Source organism: Macaca nemestrina, chromosome 1 (assembly GCF_043159975.1).
Source record: "Macaca nemestrina isolate mMacNem1 chromosome 1, mMacNem.hap1, whole genome shotgun sequence".
Classification (NCBI taxonomy): Eukaryota; Metazoa; Chordata; class Mammalia; order Primates; family Cercopithecidae; genus Macaca; species Macaca nemestrina.
In genome coordinates, this window is record NC_092125.1 from 44,718,468 (window position 1) to 44,737,993 (window position 19,526).

A 19,526-nucleotide genomic window follows, 5' to 3' on the forward strand; every position below is an offset into this window, starting at 1 on the left:
GAGGCAGACATTGTAGTGAGCCAAGATTGCGCCACTGCACTCCAGCCTGGGCCACAAAGTAAAGCTCTGTCTCAAAAAATAGAAAATAAAAAATAAAAAAAAATATTGAGGGAGACTTTAGATCTTCTCTGTACTGCTCACAGTTCAGTTGCAGAAATTTGGAAACTATTTCCTATTTTCTGAGAGGGATTTAAAGAAGGGAATTGGGTGCTTATAAAATTGTTCCAAACCTTCTGGGAGCAAGCTTTAGGCTGAGCTTTCGGGAATGATTCAAAAACCACTTCAGAATCATCCCCACAAATGTCTTGGCAACTGTGCTTGGCAGGAGAAATAGCGGAAATGTAGCTTCTCTCTCATTTTCTTTTTCAGATTTTATGTGAGTGTTCATCTGTGGCAGAGGCCAGGTCTCAGTAGAACTGGAGCTGCAAGGGAATCCGGCAAACACATTCCTTAGCGTGACTCCCTAGTGCAACACAGGGTTTGAGTAAGCCAGCCTGTAGTGTTCACTAGGCTATTGGAACTGTCTCTCCAGTTCTCAGAAAGGTTAGGTAACTTTCTTAAAGCTGCCCAGCAAGAACCTTGTCACTTTCAGGTTTGTCACTTAGCCAGATCCTCAAGAATAATCCCCTTTGGTCTTCAGTTCCATGCCTGTTATAGATTTAAAGTTAAATTTGCTTTGGTGACCAATCAATACACAATAATTTTTTGGTGATAATTCTGTCATCTTAAATTTTTCTATTTTGCCACACCATCATCTTTTCCTTAATGTCCAAATGTCATTCCTCAATCCTTTATGGCCAAGGACATTTTGATTAGATGCAGTAAAAACTTAAATGGGATATTTCCAAAAACACTTTCTACTGCCTTTTGTTTCAGCATCATACCTAGAACATACTTGTGAAATTTAGGATATAGCTTTGGATTTTGTTGTTGTTTTGGTATTGTTGTTTCTATTTGTTGCTTGACCCCTTAAAAGGAATTGCAGAAGCAAAAATGACCTCTGTTGTTTAAACAAGATTAATGCAAACTCATTATATTTTGTGTTATGTTTATGGCATCAAACTCTAGGATATGAGGTATGTCTGATTATATGCCAGTAATCCCAACAGGATTCACTATGTTATATAGTATATTAACTATTATATTAACTATAATGAAATTCTAATTGTTATAAAGTCAGTATCTATTTTTAAATTCATCCCAAATAAAAATACACTTAACTATACATTCAGTGACATTATTTTTCTTGTTTAGTCACATAACTATGTTTATTGTCATCGCAATACCAATTCAATGTGTCTCTTCTAGAAACGTGCTTTATGGATGAATGATGATGAGCTTAAAAAAACTACAAATTCATAGAGCACGTCGATATATAGGGAATCTTCAGTTATTTTACTCTACAGAAAGGGAAGAACAAAGAAGATAATTCTGTCATTTTTGCTCAAAATTTCTCAACAGAGCTGAGATTGGGACACAAGCTTTTTAACATTGCTTCCAAGCCCTTCCCTTGGACACACACCATTCCCCTTAGCCCTTGGTTTTCTTAGTCATCCACTTGCTTATGTAAAAATGGAAGTTTTCTTTGTGTATACTTTATTCTATTTGTTTTACGTTACTATTTGGATTGCACCAGCTCCTTATGTAGTTTTCACAGCACGTGGTCTACACTCCACATTTTAACAACTTCCTGGTAGTTGTGCAATATTTTATGTAGATTTGGTGGTGTTGGGATTACCAGATAAAATACAGAATACCCAGTTAGATTTTAATTTTAAATATGTATATGAATAATTTATATATAATTCTTGCAGCATTTAGGACATACACTAAATAATTATTTGTTGATTATCTGAAATTCAAATTAAACCAGGCATCCTGTATTTTGTTAGCTAAATTTGGCAACTTTAGGACGTATGCCTCTTCCTTTTAAATTATTTTGCATTTTCATCTTCCTTCTGTCTTTTGTTCATTCTTTCATTCACTTAGGCTTACTGAGTACTTACAATGTGCTTGGTTCTGCACTCCAGCCTGGGCGACAGAGCCAGACTCCATCTCAAAAACAAAAAACAAACAAGCAAAAAAGAATATGAGTTTATTGTGGGTGTTTGCATTTGGAGAATAATAGTTGTACACCACCTTGTCTACTCCTTTGTTCATTTCATGCCCTTTGAAAGAAGAGTTATAGACAGTTTTCATGAAACAACATAAGGAAATATAAACTATCAATCATCCCCAAATATGGCATTATATAAACCAATTTTTTTGAGATACCTGAAAATGTTTGAAGCTAAAATTATTTTAAATTAATGATGTTTGGAAAGAACTTTAAATTTTATTTCATAGTGTGTATTTCATTTAAATTACATTTTATTCATTTTTATGTATTCAATTGAAAAAATATATATGGGGCATTAATTTCAGTAAAAACTTTAGTCAGTTCAGTCAGTTCACAGATTCATTCAACTTTATGATTTACAGGCCAATATTGCTAAAAATAATTTCATTTTAGACTGAATTTACTGAATTAAGTAGTGCTTTTTCAGAAAAAGTCCTTACAAAGATAGATCTGGCTTACTTCCCTCTGGTTGTTTCCAATTTTTAGAATAATCGTATGTTTGGAATGAAAAGTTAAAACATTTATCATAAATTGTGATCATTTTGTTTCATAAGGTCTTCCTTAAAATTCCTGTTTTAAAGAATGCCAACTGAATTTTTATCCACAATTTATTTAAAACATTAATTAAGCACATTTCTTTTTAAATTTTGCAACCCCCATGCAAAAAAAAAAAAAAAAAAAAAAAAAAGATTTCTATCTAATCTAGATATTCGTTGGAAAAATGTTACATTTGTTTACCCTATGATGATTTTGTTTATATAAATTAAAACTTGGATGTTTTGGAATTAAAGCAATCTCTCAACCTAAAATCAGTAAAGGTGCACTATTTTTCTGCCTACTACTTCACCTTGCCGACTGTATTTTGAAAACAGAAGAAATTATAGTATGATAACATTTCCCTCATGTGTTTACTGCAAAATAGTTGTGTACCTGTAGAAACAAATTTTGGAGAACTTGTTATTAGTTATATGACTCCTTTCCTGTTTACTTTTGTGTTTATCCTACTTACTGTGACACACACCATCTGGAAATAAGAAATAAAGACATGAGTTAATTTAGGCTAGAGTTCAAAATACAGACATCCAAATATTTGTACACTGAATCTGTGTGATGTATTTATAAAATGGCCACTACAAATATCCAAAGCTGATCTGCTTTAAGGAAATGTTACATAATTCTAAAACAGAGTTATGTTTTCACAACCATTGGATAACCCCATTAATTCACAAGTTTAGAAACCTTGTATGTTTTAAATTATGGGAGAATATTCTTCCGTAGTGGCATTTATCCAATGCTCTATGACATTTTAGTAGATGTTATACAATAAATTGGGTTCCAGTTCAAATAAATTTGGGAAAATTTACAACTTGATCTCCCTCTTCAGATACAATGAGATACCATAATGAGTTTAAGTCCTACTTAAAGCTGCTTAAGGATAGTACTTTAAAAGGAGACTGGCTTGTATTTGAATCTCAGTTGGATCCTTTACTAGCAGGCCATCTTAGGCAGTCACTTAGCATAAGCCTCAATTTACTTACAAAATAAAAATAACAATGGTACCCATGTTATGGAGTTATTTGGAGGACTGGTTAGCATTTTCATACAAAGTGCTGTCAGTGGGAGCCATAGGAAGGAGAATAGGGAATGCGCAATGTAATTGGCTAGTACTTTAAGTTGTTGAATTTTGTCTTTCTCAAGACATGACCTTATTTAATCATGGCACTCTTATTTTGTATATGAGACATCAGTTTATATCTTGCATAACTATGCTTTTTGCAACACAGTTAGGAAACACTACTTTCTGGTTTGGCTTGTTTTTTTTGTTGTTGTTTTTTGCGACATGGATGAACTTAGTGGATATTATACTAAGTGAAATGAGACAGACACTACATGATCTCACTGTTATGCGTAATCTAAAAGAGTTGAACTCAGAAGTAGAAAATAGGATGAGGATTACTAGAAGCTGGGGGGGATTTGGGGCGGAGGCAGTAGATGGAGAAAGAGGCAACCTTGCTCAAAGGGTACAAAGTGTCAGTGAGAGAGGAGGAATAAGTTCTGGGTGTCTATTGCACAGCATGGCGCCTACAGTTAATAATAATGTATATTTCAAAATAGTTAAAAGACAGGATTTAGATGTTCTTACCAAAAAGAAGCGATAAATATTTGATGTCATGAATATGTTAGTTAGCTTGATTTGATCCACAATGTATGCATGTAACGAAACATCACATTGTACCCCATAAATATACACAATTATTATCTACAAAATAAAAATTGTTTTAAAAATAAAATAAAACAAACAATAAAAGGAACACTACTCACCATCAGTTTATCTGGAAGGTGGGAACAATGGTGTTTAGCTACAAACTGAAGCTGGGAATTGGTCCACATGATTTTTCTCTCAAATGCCCTCACTCTTGGATTTAAGAAAGGATAAAAGGATACTACCAGTTTTTGGTAGTATCCTCTTAGTTAGTCATGCCACTTTCTAAAGTAATAGTGGGACACCGTGCTTAGGGCTTAGACCTTGTGAACCTGGCTTGGAATCTTTTGAATCTGTTTGAAAATAGACAATTTATTTTACCTCTGTGAGCCTCAGTTTCCTTATCTTTAAGATGGCTACCTCCTTTGTAAGATTGTTTTCTTATCTTTAAAATGGCTGTCTCCTTTGTAAAAGTTGTATAAGAATAATAAATCTTACATATGAAATTTCTGATACATAATAGACTCAGAATAAATGAAGTCACCATTAAGAGAAATATCAGTAACCAACTAATGAATTATAACTTTTTAGTAAAATATTTAAAAATGAATTTAAGCCAAAGACTCACTATTTTTACCTTTAAGATGTTCACATATATAATTGTTAACCTAAAAACTTCAGAGGAATAAATATTAAAATTGGGCTCAACAGTCTCTTTATATATTTCTTACATCTTTACATTCCAGGTTCTGTAATAGATAGTCTAGTATCTTGGCTGATGGCAAAGTGCATTCTCACTACTGTTTATATATACTTATTAAGAAAACAGAATTGATCTACAGATAATTATTTAAAGAACTATTTCTCTTCTCTCTCCTTATTGCCCTATAAGTTAGCCTTGGACACAGCCAGCCTTTATTATTTAGCCATATTACCTTATCCTCATCTTTAAAAATAGCTTTATTTTTAGCATATTTAGTTTTATTCAAGACAGTTATTCACACCTTTCCTCTTTGCTTGCCTATTCTGGGCAGTATGAATTGCCTCAGACATAAAATTTATTCTTCTTTATTTATAAGCATCACTAGTAAGCATTTGTAACATTTATTTGTTATTCAGTATTTTAGAAATGGGAATTTTTAACAGATGTGAGGAAACAGATGACTTTGTTAACTGTAGAATGTTAGAAGGATATTAATGTTTCTTTAAAGTATTAATAACTATACCAAAGTCTTATTTTTTCACTTTACATTGAATAAAATATTATGACTGTCTCATTGGTGTTTTTACTTCAACCTTTGTTTATAATGAGGATTATGGATTTAATTGGACAGGAAGAATTTAAAGATTTGCTTTCCTTTTTCATTTCATGCTCTTAAAATGTAATAAGTAAAACTGACTATAGGAGAATTACAGTATTATTCTTATTTAGAAACATATGGAGGGAAACTAACATACACTAGTTTCCTACTGTGTGCTGAGCATGTATGTATGTACATAGGCATTAAGTCAGAGATCCTTATTCATATCTGGTGTGACCATCTTCACTTTATTCTACATCATAGGCCTCCCTCTTGGGCTTTGCCAGCCTTCTTCCTAACAGCAGGAGGAAACAAGAGTGTGGACAAGGGAACAGAGCACAACAGCTGCATGGCATTTTATCCAGTTCAATTCAAACCAGTTCAATTCTGGTCATGTTTTATTTTCCTGGCAAGTGAATTAGGAGCACCACACATAAATGTGAAGTGTAGTGTGTTATCAGTATTATTTTTTCATAAAATTAATGATCTGTAGGTCCTCTTTTTCTTCAGAATCCTTGCCATCTCATCTGTTCTCCTCCCATACTGTCCTCAGACTGCAGGCTCCTTGCTGTCCTCAAACACACCCAGCCTGATTCTGCCTTGGGACCCTTGCTCTAGCTCCTCGCTCTCCCTGGTAACTTCTGGATCCCACCCTCCCAATCTTTAGATGGTCTGTTCCACATCATTATTCTTATTTCCTTGTAAGGTTTTCTTCTCAGAGGCATCTCCATTGACCATCTACCTGAAGTTACTCCTTATTATAGTGTCCTTGCTCATTTTCTTCATTGCATTTATCACTTTATGAACTGCCCTCTTAATACATTTATTTACTTATTGGCGGTGTACTCGCAATATGAGCTCTATCAGAGCAGAGCATGTATCTATCTTGTTCAGCATCTGGAATCATATCTGAATGGTAGTAGACAACATATATTTGCTGGGTGTGTTGGCTGGATGATTTCCTTGGACTCTCACCTTGTGATGGAATGCACACTCAACCCCAAGAGAGGCAGCCTGGGAACGATACAGAGTCTGCCACCTCCCAGCTATGCCACCTTCGAGGTGACTCTTCATTCGCTTCACCCTCCATTTACAGATGTCCTCTGCCTCACCTGTCTGTTATAAGAATTAAACAAGACTATGCATGAGGAAATGTTGAGAAACCTGTAAAGACCTACGTAATGTAAGATAATACTATTAAAGTGGTCATAGCTTAGAGTTAATACCAGGACCTGAACTAAGTGCTTTCCATGCATTGTCCCCATAAATCCTCGCAGCAGCCTTATTTGATAATCCTGATGTTACAGATGAGGAAACTAAGACTTAAGGGTAATAATTACAATTGCTAAAGTTGTATTTAGCATGCCCAGCTCTATTTGTCTCCAAAGCCTGAGGGCCTAATCATATGAAATTCTTTCAAATTTGAAACCAACATTTTTATTTTTTTTATATTTTTTATTTTATTTTTTTTTTTTTTTTGAGACGGAGTCTCACTCTGTCGCCCAGGCTGGAGTGCAGTGGCCGGATCTCAGCTCACTGCAAACTCCGCCTCCTGGGTTCACGCCATTCTCCTGCCTCAGCCTCCCGAGTAGCTGGGACTACAGGCGCCCACCACCTCGCCCGGCTAGTTTTTTGTATTTTTTTTTAGTAGAGACGGGGTTTCACCGTGTTAGCCAGGATGGTCTCGATCTCCCGACCTCATGATCTGCCCGTCTCGGCCTCCCAAAGTGCTGGGATTACAGGCTTGAGCCACCGCGCCCGGCCGAAACCAACATTTTTAGATGATAAATACTGATGAATGATCATTTAATTCATTCTTGTTTTTCTTTTATGTTTTTAAGATCCTGATGAATTTGAGCGAATATATGAACCTCTGGATGTCAAAAGTAAAAAGATTCATGTAGTGGACAGTGGGCTCACCTTTAACCTGCCGTATCCCTTGATACTGAGACCTCAGAGAGGGGTTGATCTCATCATCTCCTTTGACTTTTCTGCAAGGCCAAGTGACTCTAGTCCTCCGTTCAAGGTAAGAATACCTAATGTAGCATTCCATTCTCTACCACATTCTCTTGCTTGCCTTATAGATCTCTTAGTCCCTTTGACTCCAGTTTCTTATTCCTTTAATGATTTTCTACATCTTTATGAGTAATAGTTCTAAAATGCAAACATGATTCAATCAGTCTCCTGCTTAAAGAAACTTTTAAATGATTCTAATGAGCTCAATAAAGGTCAGAGTCCTGAGCAGGACAAGAATAATACAGTGGGTCTGAAGTTTAGGAAGGAAATGAGGCTGAGATTTGGGAGTTAGCAAGTAAATGATCATTAAAACAATGCATGGAGAGGATATACCCTGAGAAGATAAGTGGACATAAATAGTACTTTAAAGAATGCTATCAAGGGGAAAGGAGGAGAACAAAGGAAGTGTGTAGTATTACGAAAATTGAAGATATGTAACAACAAGGAGGTTTTTTGGTGAACTGGACGAGGCCAGTTTCAATAGGGCTGTGAAGGCAGAAATCAGACCAGAGTGGTTTGAGAGATGAGTGGGAGTTAAAAAAAAAAAAAAAAAAAAAAAAAGAATTCTGTAGATTGTTGAGGGAAGGAGATGGACTGTATCTGTAAGAGGCTGTAAGAGGATGTGGGGAAGAGGAAAATTGTGTGTGTGGGTGGTCGGGGGTGGGTTGTTAATAGAAGAGACAAGCATGTTTACATACTGATGGCTAGTTGTTAATGAAGGTATTACTGAAGAGAGGAGAGATGAGATATAGGATGAAGTCACATCTCTGGGAAGGATGTAAGGGTGGGAAGTGGGAAAGGAATCAAGGACACAAGTGGGGAACAGTATTGAAATGTCCACGCTAGGGGAAAATGGCAGCAGATAAAGATTTATCATTAGGTTTGGAAAAAGGAAGTGAAGGAAGTACTCATGTGATGACTTCGAAGTTTTGTAGGTATTGGGAGTCAAGGTTAACTTGAGAGGATAAAAATATGGAGGTAGTGGAGTCAGGCATGTGGGGTGAATAAAAGTCCGCCTCTGTGAAGAAATGAGAAAAGCTTGTGAATGTGGCAATATGGAAAGATTGCTGGACCGTACTTTGGCCTCACCCTCAAATAAATACGCTTTGTTCCCCCTGCCTGGAATACTCCAAACATTCTTTAGACACAACTCAAGTGTTATCTTTCTTGACTTCCACCCATATGGCTAAAGTGCATAGGACTCAGTCAATTCTTCAAATACAGCAATTATCATAGTATAATTTTTATTGTATGTTTTTGCTTACATATATATTGCTTTCACTGTCTGTGAACTCTTTGTGACTAGAACTCTGTTCTCTGTCTGTGTTTATTTTGTTTTAATCATTTGGTCCTAACTGTCATGGAGGTGCTGGCCAAAATATGAGTATATAGGATTTTTTTGTAGGTGAATAAATAAAATGATGTATGAAAGATGGAGTTATTATTTTGATTTTATAGATTAAGAAGTGGCAATTCATAGTGATTAAATGGAACAGTTCATGATCTCCCAACCAGGTGCAATCAGTAATAGCCCAGGTCCTCTGACAGCGTATCTGTTTTTTTCTCTATCATATGATGATTAAACTGCTCTCAAGAGCAATAATGGTTATAATAATAACTCTTAAATATATAGAAAACCTTATGTGTTCAAAGTGCTTTCATACTTCATTTTTGAGCTAGTAAAGGTATTCAGACAAAGAAGCAAGTATCAATGAGATAAAATCTTATCAACAAATCAAATAATCTGTGGAACGAGCACAGTCCACGACCTGGCTGGGGAAGTGTTAGTTAAGAAATGTAGCTCCAAAGCTACAGAATGAGAATTTCTTACCCTTTACCAGCTGCCTCCTTTGTGCACGCTGTTCATGAACTATTTTCTGTGTGGTGTGCTGTGTGCAGCAGTTAGTGGGAAAATATGGTTCCTGATCTCCCATAACATTTTGGGATTTTTTGGGGCAAAGACTTTTGTTCACAAGAGCCACTTGGAGGGAAATTGAGAAACTTACTATTAAATAGTCATTCATACAAGTTTACATAAGTATGTGTATTATAGGGGATAAATATAAGAATAGATTGGTGCATACTGGAGTTAATGAACAGGGTAACAAATGAAATAGGGTGAAAACAGCACAGAGATGGCAATGAGCACATCTAAGGGGCTGGAGTGATCTGATTAGAAGCGACAGATATTCAGCTGCCTTAGAAAGGCTTAAGGAGAGAGTTTAAGATAGGACAATAGAAAATAGAGAATCAGTGGAGGATTTCAGCAGACAAATGACTTCATGAAATTGGAATTTTAGGATGATTAATCTGAAAATGGAAAGTAGGATGAGTTGGAGAATGGAAGGCAAGGAATTAACATTAAGAGAAATGTATTGTAATCCAAGCACAGGATAATGAAATATTACTGCACCAGAGTGGGTGACTATGAATTTGATGACCTACAAGAAACAATGGGGAGGTGGGTTTCAATGGATGACTCTAAGATGATAGCTTAGAAGCTGGTTCTAGTGGTGGAAGACACTGTATTATTCATTTCACCAATGGAGGTATAAAATGTCAAAGCCATCATTTTATGTATGAATCAGAGCTCCACCACCTTAATGAGTTGAAGGAGGTTTTGGAATATCACTTTGTGTCTTTAAAAAGAATCATTATACTTTGCAGTAGTTTTTAAATGTTGACTCATTATTTGTGATTAAGAATATATACTTGTAAAATGTATGAACATTTGGTTTATAAATGCAGTACTTCCAGACAACAGCTGTTAATATTTTGGTATTTTCTTCTAGTCTCTTTTTGCGGGGGGTGTGTGTGTGTGTCTGACTACCAGGGTCGTATAGTTTTGCATTCCGTTTCTTTCTACTTAAAACTGTATTATGAGCATTTTTTATGTCATTAAATATTTTAAAAAACATAATCATAAAAACATATAATAAGATAAATATAAAAGAGATAGATAAGATGTTTATAAAATGCGATAAAAACATATACTATCTCTGTATACAGATATGTGAGAATTTATTTAACAATGCTCTATTTTCAACTTTTAGATTATTGCTATCTTGCCACCTTTTTCTATAATCATTATCCTTGCACATGAATCTTTAATCACATTTTAATTATTTATTTAGGTTGGTTTCTAGATGTGTATCATTTTATGACTTTTAGTAAATATTTTCAGATTGATTTCTAGAGAAGCTTCACCAATTTACATTATATCTAATTACATATGTGAGTCTATTTTACATGCCTTTGCTGGCAGGAAAAAATATTAAGGACAAAGTAAAAAAAAATTTGTACAATATGATGGGGAAAAAACCTCACATTTATGCTTCAGTTTTCTTCCTTTGTGAGACTGAATGGTTTGTCATGCTTATTATATATTGATGTTTCTAAACTACTTTTAATTGGATTATTTGTGATGTTCCTATTAATAAACATTCTTTTTATGTCTTAAGAATATTAAAGTTTGTCTTATTTTTGCAAATATAACCTCATATGACATTTGTATTGGGACTTTTGTTGCTGATGATTTTATTGTTTCAAATATTTATGTAGGAACTTCTTCCATTGTTTTTATTCTTTCTTATAATTTTTAAATTTTTTTCACTATCTTTTCTCTTTTTCATATTAGTTTTTAAAGTTTTAATTTTTAATTATTTATGGATGCAGAATATGTGTACATATTTATGGGGTACATATCAAATTTGATAGAGTCATATGGGGAATGATCAATTAGGGTAATTGGGATATCCATCCCCTCAAGCATTTATCACCTCTTTGTGTTAGTAACATTCCAATTCCGTTCTTTTAGTTATTTTGAAATATAAAATAAATTATTGTAAACAATAGTTACCCAATTGTGCTACTGAACACTAGATCTTGTTCCTTTTACCTTACTGTATTTTTGTACCCATTTTCCATTCCCTCTATTTCCCCTTTCCACTATCCTTCCCAGCAGATGGTAACCATCATTATACTTTCTATTTCCATTAATTCAATTGCTTTTAGTTCCACATGTGAGTAAGAACATGTAATATTTGTCTTTCTGTGCCTGGATTATTTAACTTAACATAATGTGCTCTAGTTCTATCCATGTTATTACAAGTGACAGAATTTCATTATTTTTTATGTCTGAATAATATTCTATAGTATGTAGGTATCACATTTTCTTTATTCATTCATTTGTTGATTGATTCCATATCTTGGCTATTGTGAATAGTGCTGCAATCAGCATGGGAGTACAGATATCTCTTCAGTATACTTATTTCCTTTCTTTTGGATATATACCCAGTAGTGAGATTACTGGATAATATGGTAGTTCTGTCTAGTTTTTGTTGGAACCTCCATATTGTTTTCTGTGGTGGCTGTACTAATTTACATTTCATAACCATGTAGGAGGGTTCCCCTTTCTCCACATCCTCATCAACATTTGCTATTTCCTATCTTTTGGATAAAAGTCATTTTAACTGGGGTAAGATTGAATCTTATTGCAGTTTTAATTTGTATTTCTTTGAGGATTAGTGATGTTAAATATTTTTTTCATATTCCTGTTGGGCATTTGTATGTCTTTTTTTGAGAAATAGCTATTCAGATCTTTTGCCCATTTTTAAATCCGATTGTTTTTCCTGTTGAGTTGTTTGATCTTCTTATATATTCTGTTTATTAATCCCTTGTCAGATGGATAGTCTGCAAATATTTTCTCCCATTCTGTGGTTCATCTCTTTTCTTTGTTGATTATTTCCTTTGCTGTGCAGAAGCTTTTTAGTTTGATGTGATCCTATTTGTTCATTTTTGCTTTGGTTGCCGGTGCATCTGAGGTCTTATTCAAGAAATCTTTGCCCAGATCAGTGTCCTGGAGTGCTTTACCAATGTTTTATTCTAGTAGTTTCATAATTTTAGGACTTAGATGTTAGTCTTTAATTGATTTTGATTTGATTTTTATATGTCAAGAAATAGCAATCTAGTTTCATTTTTCTGCTTGTGGATATTCAGTTTTCCCAGAAAAGGCCATTTATCGAAGAGACTATCCATTCCTCAGTGTATGTCCTGGGCAACTTCATTGCAAATGAATTGAACTGCAAATGGGTGGATTTATTTCTGGGTTCTTTATTCTGTTTCATTGGTCTATATGTCCGTTTTTGTGCCAGTATCGTGCTGTTTTGATTACTGTAGCTTTGTAGTATAATTTGAAGTCAGGTAATGTGATGCCTCTAGCTTTGTTCTTTTTGCTCAGGATTACTCTAAGGGTATTCAGAGTCTTTTGTGGTTCCATATAAATTTTAGGAATTTTTCTATTTCTGTAAAGAATGTCACTGGTGTTTTGATAGGGATTGCATTGGATCTATAGATTGCTTTGGGTAGTATATTCTTGAAATTCATTCTTACCAATATCAGTTAAATAGAGATTGATATTTGATATTTTAATTTTTGTATTATTCTTCTAAATATATGTAACTCAGTGTCCTGGAGTGCTTTACCAATGTTTTATTCTAGTAGTTTCATAATTTTAGGACTTAGATGTCCTAAAATTAATCTTTTTGAATACATTGCATTTGTAATAACACAATCCCCCATAGACTTTTTTTGGCATTATTTTGTTATGCTTATTATATCATATACTATATGATTACTATAGGGCACAGGAGATTTTTTTTTAATCTGTTGTGTTTCATTCATCCATCTGACAATCTGGCAATTCTTATGTCAGTACCATACTGCATTTTAATAACTGTAGCTTTATTATATGCTTACTAAATTAGAGAGCATGTCTCCATTTACTGCTTCTGTAGTACATATAGGCATTTCTACCTGCACATTTTCTTAGATGTGTTTTAAAATCATTTTTTCAATTCTTTTTTCCCCATGCCTTTCTCCAAATTTATATACTTCCTTTTATTATTTATTTATCATAACATGAAACCTACCATTCTGGAAATAATGAATTATATTTTCAGAGATTTAACGTAAAGTAAATTGCAATATATTACACATAATATAGTTTTTCTTGTCACTAGGTAAGTACTTCAGCAAGTTCAGAGTAAACAAAATAATTTTTTTCAGGCTGACTTGGAATGTTAAAAGTGCTTTAAACCTATAAATGTTGTTATTAAAGTATGTATTCCTAAATGAGTCTAAAAGATTGCCAAAGTCGAATTGTTAAATTGATTAAAATGTTATACTATTAATGCTAAAGTAGAATATTTGTTTTATATATAACATAGCAAGATTTGAAAATTTACAAGGAGTCTACATGAAGTTCTTTTGATAGCGGGGGAGAATCCCTAATGTAATAATTGAATATATGCAATATGATTTTATTAAGGTAATTAAATAGCAAATAATTTCCTATTTTTGAGACTGAAATATGGACACTGCCTTTCGCAAAATATTAGACCATAAATGCTGGGCAAAAAATTAGAAATATTGACTTTATTTCACATTTGCAGATAATTCTGGCCCTTCATATAGTTAAATGTCATATTTTGTTAAGAAGATATAGAAAGATGGAGATCATGTCTTTTGATAAAAGCTACCAAAATTTATGTTGTATCTGTGTTGTAATTGGCCTTGAGAGTTAATGATGTCAATGTAAATGACGCTAATTTCTTTAGATTAGTTAGCACACACCCTAGTAGTAGTCCAATATAAAGAGTTCATGATTCTAAATATTATTACTATTTATCTAACAAAAGCAGCTTTGTGTTTCATTTTGTCAAGTTTCTTTTTGTTAACCATACATCTTAGATGTATAATATGTAAATTTAGTATACCATTAGAGCTCATCCAAAGACAATCAATGGGATTGATTGTTCGTCATGAAAATAAGCCAAAGTCTTCATCCTCAAGCATGCAAAATTAACAGGCTGTGAATTTAGGGGAAAATGAAGGGACTTTGGGCTTTATTGGGGAGCAAGAAAGCGAGGAATATAGAAGAATTCAGAGTTTACTACTAGAAATTATATTCCCCTTTATCTTACTAATTTTTAGGGAGAGTAATAGATTTTAGTTATTATGCCATAAATTAGATTATATTGTGTTGCTATACATTGAACATAAATCTGGTTCAGTTTTTCAGTGTTCATTTAAATGCTTAATGACAAGAAGTCAGAACAATGGGTTTATTCTCTTAAAAATTATTCAAGGAAAGAAGGAAGGAAAAAAGAGAGAAAGAGGTGATGAGGGAGGAGAGAAGGAAGAAAGAAGAAAGGAAAATTTGAAATGAGGCAGTCTTCACAAATGAAGGAAGTAATATATCTAAATTAAACTGATCTGCCTGTATTTCATTTAGGGTCAGAATTCCATTTAAACCCACTAATAAAGGAAAAAGTATCTGTATTTTTCCACAATCACCTGATTTATTTGTTGAAACGAGGGCATGACCTGTTTTAGAATCTCCACATAGTGTTCACTTATAATGCTTAGGTTGGCCCACATCACGGCCAAATCAGTCCAAGCATTAGCTTTGCAGGCACCCATCCACAATGGCTGGTGAAGGAAAGTGCACAGCATTTAATGTAGTACTTCCAGTTTTATCTCTTGTACTGAAGTTTCTGTTACAAATTACCCCACACATGGTGACTTACAACAACAGAAATATATTCTCACAGTTCTAGAGGGCGTAAGTTGAAATTAAGGCTGCCATCTCTCTAAAGCCTCCACAGTAGACTCCTTCCTTGCCTTTTCCAACTTTTGGTGGTTCCAGGCATTGCTTGCCTTGTGGTTGCATCTCTCCAATCTCTGCCCCCATTTTTGTATGGCCTTTTCTTTTGTGTGTATGTCTTCTCTTGTATCTCACATAAGAATAATTGTCATTGAATTTAGGGCCCACTTACATAATCCAAGATGATCTAATCTCAAAATCCTTAATTAAATTACATTTGCAAAGAGTCTTTCCCCAAATGAGGTGGTATTCACAGGGCCAAGGGATTAGGAAATGGGTATTTTATACGGAGCCACCATTCAACCCACTACACTCATATTGGTCACTCAAATTGAGAATCAGATGTTTTGTGATGATATTACGTTAAGTTGACATTAATTTCCCTTTACATATTTTGTGAGTTTATGGTAACATCCCTGCGAATAACTACCCAGAATTACAAAGTGCTATGTAAACTCTATACAACATTAGATATAGAAAGTTATTTTCATACCTATTGCATTATAAAGCTCTTGGAGCCTAATACTAGCATGTCTTTTATTAAAAGTAACAGAGACTATAACTGTAAAATAATTAATTCTAACTTGTAGTTTCTATCGGTTGTATTTTATGTTATTTGCTTCAATAATTTTTTAAGATTCTGGAGGTTTACTTACATGCTTATATGCCATCCTTCTCCCTAATCTTCTCCCTAATCTTAAAAATAGGTTTTATATAATGAGAAACATTGTAGAATAGAAAGCATATATTCTTGGCTTGCATACAGACAAAAGAAATCTGGCTTCCTCCAATGACAAGTCAATTTATTATTTTATGTACATATGTGTGTGTGTTTGTATTTTTATAAATAAATGTGTTGTTTCATATATTTAAAGTATGTATTTATATATTTTTTACATGTAAATGAATGAAGTGGCATATATATGCTATCATACGATGTTTTGAAGATGTTTCTGTTATTTAGAAATAACATTTATTTATTATATTCATTTCTATGTTATTTATTTGTTTTTCCTCTCCTTCAAGTCTTCTTAATCGTGTTTTAGTACTCAAAAATGAGCTCATCCAGCCTGGCCAAAATGGTGAAATCCTGTCTCTACTAAAAATACAAAATTTAGCCAGGTGTGGTGGCACACACCTGTAGTTGCAGCTACTCAGGAGGCTGAGACAGGAGAAATGATTGAACCTGCAAGGTTGCAATGAGCCAAGATCAGGCCACAGCACTCCAGCCTAGGCAGCAAAGTGAGACTGTCAAAAAAAAACAAAACGAAACAAAACACCAAAATGAGCACAGACATCTTACAAAGTATATCTTCGAAAGATACTGTCAAATTTTTATCCCACAGAAAGTCATTTTAGTTAGTACTATGTAAGTTTATCTTGTTATTCTATGGAAGTGTGAAGTGTCTGAGGTGTCAAACAATAACCAAAATGGATAGTTATCACAGAACACAATTCTGGCATATTGCTGTGATTTGTGGAGCAGCACTTTTTTTGTTCACTGAAATCTTTTAAAGTACTTTCTAAAACCTAATGTACTTTACTCATAGTCTGTGTCATTGTTTCTCAGCCTTTACAGAGAAAAACGAGACATCAGAGAGGAAATGGTTTATCCATGCTATCATCACTGTATTTGCAATCATCGTTTTTAATCTTTTCCACATCAGGATCCCATAAGGAAAGGGAAAGTTTCCATCTCTTCCTGATTCTAGCATGAAGTGAACTATCTAAAAATAGCCTCACTCTTACGTCATGTATTTCCCTTTTCATTTTACCCCAGCATCCACACATCATTGGTCATACCCTTGAGTCATGTTTGTAAACACTAGAAAGCTCTTTCTTTTCTTTGCCCTCACGCAATTGCTCCACAATGTGAACTTTTGGTTTATTTTGATGTTGAATAATCATGAATGAATAATTGTGAACAGTGCTGGACAAGAAATAACAAGCTGATTAATTCAGCTGAATAGAGGGGAAAAAAAAGAGATTGCTGATAAAAGCTTTCTCAAGTTCCAAACAAGAAATTATTTGCATACATATGGGATTTTCAGCGAAATGTAATTGTATTTAGCATAATAGCTTATGAAGCAAATGCTTTCATATACATTAAATCCTTTGTTCTCCTAGATTTGTATTCATAAGTGGTATTGAGAGAGTTGATCAACATAAAATTCATGACATTCCAGAAGCCAAAAGAGCAGTGCAAGTTCAATGAAAAGTGTATTTTTCTCTGAATGTAAGGCCATATGTTAAAGTACTTGTTTTCTTCTAATGTAAACTACTTAGGTCTTTATACATTTTATCATTTAATCCTCAGCAATCCTATGAGAAAGATGATAGTATTAGCTTTATTTTACAGAGGTAGAAAAATGAGTTGCTGAGAAATAAGGAACAGATGAAATAGAGATGAGATGGGATGGGAGTCTGCTATGTCAGGGATAGTGAATAATCTAGTCTGTGTTTTTTTGTTCCTCATTATCTCTGTGTTGCCTGTAGGGGAGCATCACTGTACACTGCAGCCACCAAAAATAATTTGTTTCTTGTTGACCTGTGGTGTCTAATTAGTTTGTCTCAGGTCATCCAGCTAGCAAGTTTTAGGGTGTCTGTCTTGGAGCTGGGCCTTCACACTGCACAACCCAGGCCCACAATCGTGCAGCCCCTTCCTGCCTTTATCATACTTTACTATAATATCTATTTATCTTTCCTGTTGATTTATAAACTCAAATCTTCAAGGACAGCCTATCTCTTATGCTTAGAACATAGCTCACTGATAATTGTTGGATGAATTAACAAATACTCTGAGGAAATTGTCCAGGCGTACTGCAAAGTCTCACCTTGTATTTTTTCCTGGCATTTATCACAGTTTTAAACACAAAGTGTTATTTGATTGCTATCTTTTGCCCAACAGGCTATAAATCCCATAACAACAAAAACTGTGAATGTTTTACTCACTGTTATGTCCCCACTTCTAACATGGAACCTAGCTGGCCACTATTGACTGTTGTGGAATGGATCAATGTGATGACAAGAGTAGTTAAAAAGAACTTAAGATTCTAGTGACAGTATCCCCGAAACTTCCCCCTCTAGGAATTTTCCTCTCTAATGTTCCTATCTCTCTTCCCTTTCTTTTTCCTCTTTTGGTTTCCTCATTTTTTTCCTTCCATCTCTTTTCTTCTCTTTACTGGCAATTATTTATTAAACATTTGCATAACACTTAATATGTGGTAAGCACTGTTTTAAGCACTGTAAAGTATTAATTTATTTAATTCTAATAGCAATCCTATGAGATAGGTATTATTTATATCATCCACATTTTATATCTGAGATGGAGACACTGAGTTTAGAAACACGCCCAAGGCCATGGAGCTTGTATTTGGACTCAGGCATCTGATCCCAGAATCTGTGCTTTTCCCACTATGATATTCTGCTTCTTATTTATTCCACTCTCCCTGAAGATGCACATAGATGGAAATGAGGTCTCTTCACTACATCTCTCCATATTGATTTATGTTCTTCAGTTTAAACTTAATTTTAGGGGTGCTTACCCCAGTGAGTTAGCCTGCTTTGGTACAGAGACAAACCAACCTCAAATCTCAGTGGCTGACCACGAACATGTATTTCTTGGCCACTTACATGCCAGCAATTGTCAATCACCTGTGGAGGCTCTGTTCTATTTGTCTTCTCATGCTGGTGGGAATGTATAATCAGCTTACCAGGAAGGGAGCTAATACGTGGAAACCATCATACAATTTGCCACGGCCATTAAAGAAGCTCTTGGTACATCTGTACAGTCCTCTGTTGGCCATTACATGTAATAGCAATGCTCTGAGGCCAAAGGTTCAACTTATTTTCACAAAAAGAAGACAAAAAGCTGAGTCAGAGTAACTCAAATATTTTTATATACATAAAATGAACGAAGTTTTGATTGGTACTTTTTAACACTTTGGTGGAGATGATACAAGTGAAAATCCAGTAACAGAGATTCTTCATTTTGCATCATCAGATTCCTTTTTTACTCCTAAGGGTTGAAAAAACATTCACATGGCTATAAATTCTCTGAACCCATAATTTTTTTTTTCTCTAGCAGCTTCTTCAACATAATTGTGCTCAGTTCAGTTTATCAATAATTTTTCAAATGCCTGCTGTGGAGCTAGCCTTGTGCCAAGAATTAACATAACAATAGTGAGTTTGTTTCCAATTTCTTTGAGATGTAATGAGCTT

The 19,526-nt window shown here is 34.3% G+C and overlaps 1 protein-coding gene across 4 annotated transcripts in view; it reads left to right on the plus strand.

Annotated features, from left to right (window-relative positions):
- LOC105484603 (phospholipase A2 group IVA) overlaps window positions 1-19,526 on the plus strand; it is a 164,253-nt gene that overhangs the window by 133,474 nt on the left and 11,253 nt on the right. For all 4 annotated transcript variants that reach the window (XM_071077332.1, XM_011746427.2, XM_011746428.3 and 1 more), the window contains one exon: window positions 7,465-7,649. In XM_071077332.1, the coding sequence (XP_070933433.1) occupies window positions 7,465-7,649 (185 nt within the window). The remainder of the gene's footprint in view (window positions 1-7,464; window positions 7,650-19,526) is intronic.